General features: G+C 55.5%; 1 protein-coding gene across 3 annotated transcripts in view; it reads right to left on the bottom strand.

Annotated features, from left to right (window-relative positions):
• Window positions 1-947: 947 nt before the first annotated feature.
• CMIP (c-Maf inducing protein) overlaps window positions 948-7,973 on the bottom strand; it is a 273,367-nt gene continuing 266,341 nt past the window's right edge. For all 3 annotated transcript variants that reach the window (XM_026447269.1, XM_026447270.1, XM_026447271.1), the window contains 3 exons: window positions 7,104-7,209; window positions 5,614-5,684; window positions 948-2,934 (listed from right to left, as the gene is read on the bottom strand). In XM_026447269.1, coding sequence (XP_026303054.1) covers window positions 2,881-2,934; window positions 5,614-5,684; window positions 7,104-7,209 — 231 coding nt within the window. In that variant the 3' untranslated portion in view covers window positions 948-2,880. The remainder of the gene's footprint in view (window positions 2,935-5,613; window positions 5,685-7,103; window positions 7,210-7,973) is intronic.

Here is a 7,973-nt window from a genome sequence, read left to right as displayed (position 1 = left end):
TCCGCCTCCCGGTTTTAAGGGATTCTCCTGCCTCAGCCTCCCGAATAGCTGGGACTACAGGCACGCGCCACCGCGCCCCGCTCATTTTTGTATTTTTAGTAGAGACAGGGTTTCACCATGTTGGCCAGGATGGTCTTCATGTCTTGACCTTGTGATCTGCCCACCTCAGCCTCCCAAAGTATTGGGACTACAGGCGTGAGCCACCGCACCCGGCCGTCAGCCAGGATGGTCTCGATCTCCTGACCTCGTGATCCGCCCGTCTCGGCCTCCCAAAGTGCTGGGATTACAGACTTGAGCCACCGCGCCCGGCCAAAATAAAGCATTTCTTTTTGGACTTGTCAAGACTGCCTCTGGAGACATCTAGGGGGAGTAGGCAGCTGAAGTGTGGGTCTAGGAACCTGGCACTGACCAGCAGCACAGCATCACCTGGAAGCTCGTCAGGAATGCAGATTCCCAGGCCCCACCTAGAGCTGTGGCATCAGTATCTTCGTTTCCACAAGACCCCCCAGGTGGATGGAGGGCACATTCCGTGGAGTAGCTCTGGGCTAGAGCTTTTGTAAGGCCCTGCTGAACAGCAGCATTGAGCGTTGGTCTATGACGCGGAGTCTCACCTGGGGAGCGAATTGTTCCCCACGGGACACGTGGCAACATCTGGAGACACTCCGGTTGTCATAAATGGGGAAGGGGTGCTACTGCTGGATAGAAGCCAAGGATGCTGTTCAATGTCTGGCGACGAACACAACAGCTCCCTGCAACAAACACGGCTCCGGCCCCACTAGCCAACAGCAGCCAGGGTGCTGAGCCCTGGTCCTCAGGAAGTGCGTGCAGATGAAAGTGAGGGCGTCCCAGTACTGTCGGAGCCTCGGACTTCCCACCTGGGCTTCGCCCCCTCCTTGGACCTTATCCCCCCGGGCGCCGAGACACCGCACACAAAGGCCAGACACCGATGAGTCACTTACAGTTTATTTTTGCCTGAAAGTATTTCACATCTCTTTGTACACAGCTACGTGACAGTAGTATTAACCATCAGGAAAAGCAACAGTGCGAGGGGAAAGGTGGCATGTCTTGTTTCTTCTTTTTTTTTTTTTTTCTTTTTAATTTTTTTTTTTCTTCTGCTTCTTCCTGCACCAGAGTGCTGTGAAGTATGGGACTGGAGGGGCGCGGGGAGAAAAAAAAGAAAACCAAACAACTAAAAACAACAACAAAAAACAAAACACAAAACGGAACACACTCACACACACACGAAATAAAACCTGGCACGGAAAATGAATTAAGACTGGAACCCAGTTTCTTTTTTTTTTCCTTTTTTAAAAAAATGAGGGCATCGTAGGGGGGTAATAAAGTCTACCTAGCAAAGTATAAAACGACAAAAGCATGGTTTCCATTGAATAAGATTAAATATATATAAAACAAGTACACTGACTGTGGGGTAGGTTTGGAGGTGCCGGAGGAGGGAAGTATTTGTGCTAAACCAACAGAAAAAAGGGCTGGGGGGAGAGGGGGACCCCAAATAAACCATCAACGGGCTGTTCTGTACAGTGAGGGCTTGTTAAGAAAAAGCCGACTGTTTATAAAAGAAACGGAGGTTGGTTTGTCTTCGGAACAGGTGGGGACAGAAGGAGTGTCTTCGTTGCAGTGGTCACACGTGGAAGGTGGGGGGGGGGCAGTCGGGCTGGCGGAGGCAACGTATCTCTCTTTTCCCAAGAGACCATGCAGAGAGGCGGGCATGCATGGGGCCACGTGAAGCACACGATGGCAGGGGGAGCCCATGGGTGACAGAGTCTCCGTTGGGGACGGGGGACAGCAAAGGCTGACAGGGACAGGAGCTCCCTGGTGGTGGGGAACAGCTCTTTTTATCGGGGTGGACTGGAGAGGGCGGGTTAGCAGCCTCCCGTTCAAGTCTAAAAGGCGCCGAGAGAAAGAGCCTGGGCCTTCGAGGAGCGAGGGGATCTCAGTCCTTCCTCCTCCTCCAGCCTGAGCCCCACCTCGTGAGGGAGTTGGAGACATGTGGAAATCAGAAACGCACAGTGGTGGGTGGGGGAGGTGGGCAGACAGACAGACAGACAGACAGACGAGAGAGCATTAGCATAAGAGAATCCATCACGAAAAAACAATTAATTGTTCCAAGGAGGTTCTTTTTTTCTCTTTTTGTTGTCTGTTTGTTTCCTTTAAAAAAATAACAATACTACTACCACTAACCCGAGAGCTGACTGGTTTCTACAGTACTACACGCCGGGGCGGGGTGGGGGGGCGGGAGGGCGGGGGGGGGGGGGGGGGGCGAAGGCTTCATAAATAAGAGGCGGGTCCCAGACCCGCAATTTGTCAACATGTCTTAAATAGGTGCATTATTTAAATCTTATGTACAACAAGAATCACTTTGCATAGCAATGGTGAGGACACAGGACGGGTGCAGTGATGTGACTGGGTCTTCTTGTCCCAAGGGCGGGGGGCGAGTTCGCAGCTCAGCTCGGAGCCTCTAGGAAGAAAGCATCCTCCGTCCGGCCCGCTACGGTGGCATCAGAGTTGACTTTTCCCACACGACGGCATCAAACACAAAGGCAAAGAAAATCCACAAAGGGTCCCCCACCCCCCAGCCCACCCCCAACCCCCTCCCCGACCCGCTGATGCTCCTCTTGTTGCTACAAAGTCCACTTTAGATCAGGTCAAAGGTTCCAATGACGAAGCTAAAAGAATTCGGTGGGGGCTGGGCGTGCTTGTGGACCCCCTCCCCCCCCCCTCCCCCCTCCGCCCCCAGAAAGACTCCCCATCTATCTCACAGCCAGGGCACCAGGGTGGGACCCCAGGACCGGCTGCTCTGCGGCTTAGTCAAGAGTTGTTTTGTCGCGGTTGCAAATGTCTTCCTGCTTCGAGCTGGGAGCTTCACCACGCTTCAGTGTAGCGCACATCCACTTCCTTCAAATTGGGAAGCTTGGCCTGCGGGCAGCAATAGGGGTCCTTGTCACGCGTAGGCCGTCCCCTTGCAGAAGCTGACAGTACCTGACTCCACCCACACTGCCAGCTGGGGGTCCCTGCCACCCTCTCCCCACCTTGGTGCTGTGGGCTCCCTGGGCTCTTGGAGGGTTGGGTGGCCTTAGGCAAAGAACAGAGCAGGTGGGATGTGCCCTGGCCCCAGAGAAACCAGGCAGTGGGGCTCCCATGCCCCCACCTCAGACAGGCTTCGGGCTCTGTCTTCGCAAGTGGAAGCACTGGGGTTTGAACCCAGGTCCTGCCACTTGCTGCTGCATGACCGTGGGCAGATAACCCAGCCTCTCGGAGCCCCTCAGTGTCTTCCTGTGTGGGCCAATCTCATTCTAGTCCCTGGCCCAAAGGATGGTGCTGGGGGTTAAATAGCAAATGCAGAAAGCCCAGGGCACCGTTATAAGCCCTGTGAAAGGAAACTGTTCTTATTTTTACTGTTAGTGATATTCTCATCGTTAGCAGAAAATGGACAGGGTGAGCGACGCGGATCCCAGTAAGTCCCAGGTACCCGGGCTTTGCCTTAGATGCTTCCCACTTGGGGCTTCCCCTTCGCTGGATGCACTGCTAGACTCTACGATTCCACCTGCTGCGTCTCTCCATTGTTTTCTGCTTTCTGTTTCGGCTACCCACACTTCCACTCTTCTTTTATAAACAGTTGGCTTCTTTTCTCAACAAGCCTCCACTAAACAGAGAGGTAGCTGCCTCCTAACTGGCCTCATGCCTTTACTTCCTCCCTCCCAACTTTCCTGTACATTGCCCAGCATACCAGCATACTTTTTGGACGCACGCACACATACGTATGCATGAACATGCACACATGTACACACACGCACACGCAATTCCTCACTGCTGCTCTCCTGTGCTCAACAACCCTCAATGGCTCCCCACTGCCCAGGCAGAGGTCACAGGTGGGGACCTGCAACCACCTGCAGTGCTATAAAGCATACTAAGCCAGCCTTTCAAAATTAGGAGACTTGGCAGAAGAATCTAGATTTCAAGGTTCTCTTGAAAAATGGGAAGGTCTGGCCAGACTGGGCAGTGAACAGAGGGGCGTGGCCTGCCTGGCACTGCGCATAGGCTCCTCCTCCAAAGGATAAGCAGCTGCTGTTTGCTGGAGTCCCCTCCACAGGGAGGCCGGTCACAGGCTGGCAGCATCAAGTTGGCACCATGTCTCTCTCAAATGTGTGAAAATGAAAAAATCGACTGAAAGTGATTTTTCTTCCCGAGTGGCCTTTCCTGCACTCCTCATGTCCTCTTTCCAGCTTGTTCTCAGTAGCGTCTGACTTTCAGCCTCTGAACTCAAGACAATCCAGGCACCATTTCTCAAACATGAGTGTGCACAGGGATCCCCCCGGGTGGGGTTACCTGGGGTGGCCTGGATCCTGCATTTCTGTTGGCCCCCAAGTGGTGCCAAGGGCGCTGATCTGCAGATGCCACCTTGAGTGCTGAGGTCTAAACGCTGGGGTGAGTGATTTGCTGGCTGTGTCCCTGCCACCTGCTGTGTCCCATACATCCTCTCTGGGACCTCACTCTCTGCTGATTGTCCCTCCTGGCCCCACCAGGCCCTGTGCCCACCTTGGTTTGCTGAGCTTGCCTGTGCCTGCCAGGAGGGAGTGTCCCCCGGGCAGGGAGTGTGGCAGCCACACCTTGGTGTCCCTGTCCCTGACATGGGCCTAGTACACAACAGAGGCTCCAGAAGCATCTGGAGGATGCCCCAGTGAGCACGCCCTGGCGGCAGGAGGCCTGGCTGTAGGAGATGGGCCCCAGCCAAGGGCTGCTGGGGGATTCCCTCTAAGTGGCTTCCAGGGCACGGAGGTGCCAGCGTGGTTCATGGGCACCATCTGTGCCTTCTCACCTTTGAGCCCAGCCCTTCCGTCCCAGGATGCTGGCCCTTTGCCGGTCCCGCCTGCTCCTTCTGGGGCAGCTGGTACAGCCCCAGGAGGACGGGGTGACAGGATGACAGGAGGCAACTGAAGGCCTGGCTCTTCCAACCTTCCCAAGATGTGCAAGTGCGTTTCTTAAAACGCCCCTGCCTTCTACCCTCTGATCCTTTTTCTTTCCCTGATTTCACTTGCTGGCCTAGTGCTGGTGCACTGCAGCCCTCAGTGGTGTGAGGCACCCGCCCTGCTCAGCCCTCCCTGCTTCTACTCCTGCTCCCTCTCAAAATATTTATTTCCTAACACCCAGAGCGCGCTTTGAAAAGTGTGACTCGCTGCTCTGCTGTGACCTGTGAGGGCTTTTTCATCCGGCCCCAGCCCATTCCCTCTCTCAGTTCCTGGCTACATTTGCTACAAAGCCAGGCCTTGCCAATCTCTTCTGTCTCAGGACCTTGACACTTGCTCTTCCTCTTGCCCTTTGTATTTCTGGCTTCTTACCTTTTGGGTCTCAGCTCCTGCGGCCTCTTCATCAAAGGGGCCATCCCTGATCACCCCAGGCCACACAGGCCCTCCTATTTCCAATGACTTCCCTGCTGCTTCCTCTTTGTTACTCCTTTTGACCTGCCATTATTTATGTATTGATCTGCGGGTGTCATCGTCTTTTACTGGAGAATGAGCTCTGGGCAGCAGATGCACCAGCACCCAGATGCCGGCTGGAGAAAGGAGGGGAGGAGAGAGGGGAGAAGGATGGAATTACCTTCAGATCTTCGTAGGTGTCGGCTGAGAGCTTGGTGCTGTTCATGTTTAAACTGCAGAGACTCTTCATGGCTGTACAAGAGACAGATCCAGTTGTTAGGAGAGTGAGGCTCCAAAGGTATGCAGGTATGGGATGGCCAAGCTGGAGGAGATGAAGGCAGGTGCCAGGCCCCATTAGGAGATGGGGCTGGGGAGGAAGGTTTCGCAGGCACAGCCAGGATAGGTGGCCCACTAGATACTGAAAGTCTGTTTCAGGCACGTGCTGGTTTGAACAGAGCCTTCGTTCTCTTCCCATCCTCTGAGTCTCCCTCCCTTCTGGTCCCTCTGTCGTGTCCCGTGTCCCCCCACTGCCTGGACGTGGTGTCCCCAGAGCTTGCCTGTCACACCCCAGACCAGGCCCAAGATCTCCCCGCTAAGGGAACCCTGGATGCTCCCCGCCATCGTCATTGACTCGGGTGCTGCTTCTTGAAAGCAACCTCTTTCAACCTCTGCTTTGTGTTGGAGTCACAAGGAGAGCAGACCCCTCCACCCACTCTCAGAGATGCTGAGCAGGGCTGCGGCGGGGACCAGGAATCTGCGCTGTTCATGAGGACCGTGGCCCCCGGGGAATGCGAGTGGAAGCAGTACATTTGCATTTGCAGCCAAACTGGCCAAGCGCTGCCTCTCTGCTTCCATTGACCCAGTCACCTGCCCCCACCTCCTCCCAAGCCATCCAGAATTTGCCAATGACCCAGGAGGAGTCACGTCCCGTGCCCAGGGTGCCTCCCCCTTGGCCAACTCCCACAAATCTGTCTTCACACCCAGACTCAACAGCACCTCTCCCGGAAGCCTTCCCTGACTCTTCCCACTGAGCCATGGGTCTTCTTGTTTAAAGCAGTGGGCCTGGAAAAGGGAAAGCTGGTCAAATACAGAATCCTGGGCTCAACATCCCTGAGGGTTGTTCAGTCAGTTGGGGCTGGGGCACAGGAATTGGCCTTTCTAGGTTCCTTGAGAATTCTGTGGCTCCTTCTATTATGACAAGGCTTCTCAAATGTCAACGGGCCCAGGAGTCTCCCAGACATCTGCTTACCGTGCGGTGTCTGAGTCAGGAGGTCCGAAGGGGGCTTGGGAATGGACATTTCTGACCAGCCCCCAGAAGACGCTGCCGCCACTGGTCGGGGGACCACAGTGGCAACACACTACAGCCCCATCCTCGAACTTGACCCCTCAGTGGACTGCGAGTGTCAGGAGGGCATGGGCTGGCCTTATTCATTTTCTCTATTGCCGCTAGAATATAAGCTCCCTGAGGTCAGGGATATTTTTCTCTGTGTTGTTCCTGGCCCTTGGAATGGTGCCTGGTCCAGAGCAGGTGTGCAGTGAACACATGTTCGTGAATGAATGAATTTCTCTATCTGCGCACGGTGCAAAGTCAGCGCTTGGCCAGTTTGGTTGAAGCAAAGAAGGAATGAATAAAGCAGCCCCTCACCCCCCAGTTGCCCCCGAGGCACTCACAGCTCAGGGCCAGCAGGCCAGCGTCTGTGACCGGGGTCTCGCACAGGTTCAGCACCTGGAGCATGGTGAGGTGTTCCGACAGGAGCCGCAGGCCGGCGTCTCCAAACTGTAGGGCACAGACACTCTCAGCCCTCTCCGGGCCACCTCTGGGGAAGTGACTGGGAGGCTGGGGCAGAGGTGGAGGGAAGGGATGGCCCATGGCCCACCAAGCCCTGGGGTCTCGGCTGCGCTCACTTCCCCTAAACAATCCCACGCCTCTCTGACCCGGGTGAGAATCTAGCTTCTGCTGTTGAGAGTGGAGCCAGGCCAGGGCCCCCCGGGAGTCAGTTCTGCCTCCATGAAGGAGGGCTTTGAACTTGTTGTTTCCTAGCTTCGAGATGCTGCCTAGGCGGCTTTCTCCTGCTGGGTGGACAGTGGAAGGATAGGGCTGGGCCAGGGGCAGGCTGCAGGGACTGTCCTCAGTTTCTCTTCTGGAAAACGAGGGTGAAGGCAGAACCTGCACTTCACAGGCGTGCAGTGAAGGCCCCTTCATCTGCCCTGTGCAGAGTACTGAGCGGTGCAGTTGACACTGAGCTGGGACTCAGCAGCCACTGGTGTTACTGTACCAAAGACCCAGAAACCTCCCGCGCGCAGCCCCAGGCAGGCCAGTGAAGCCCGGCTCACGTCTCAGCTCCACCTCTCAGAAGCTCAGGACTCGGAACTGCGCACAGTATTTCCAACTGGGAAATGGGCCTCAGGGCTTCATGAGGTCCTCAACCTCCTCTAGCCTCAGGGATTGCGTGCTGAGCTTGAGGAAGGGGTCACGTGGTAAGCGATGCCTGGGGTGTAGGCAGGCAGGCAGGTGAGGGGGTAGGGAGAAGGGTGAAAGAG

This window comes from Piliocolobus tephrosceles, chromosome 17 (assembly GCF_002776525.5).
Source record: "Piliocolobus tephrosceles isolate RC106 chromosome 17, ASM277652v3, whole genome shotgun sequence".
NCBI classification, from domain to species: Eukaryota; Metazoa; Chordata; class Mammalia; order Primates; family Cercopithecidae; genus Piliocolobus; species Piliocolobus tephrosceles.
Note: the sequence above shows the minus strand (reverse complement) of the source record. Positions and strands in the feature narration are given on the sequence as shown.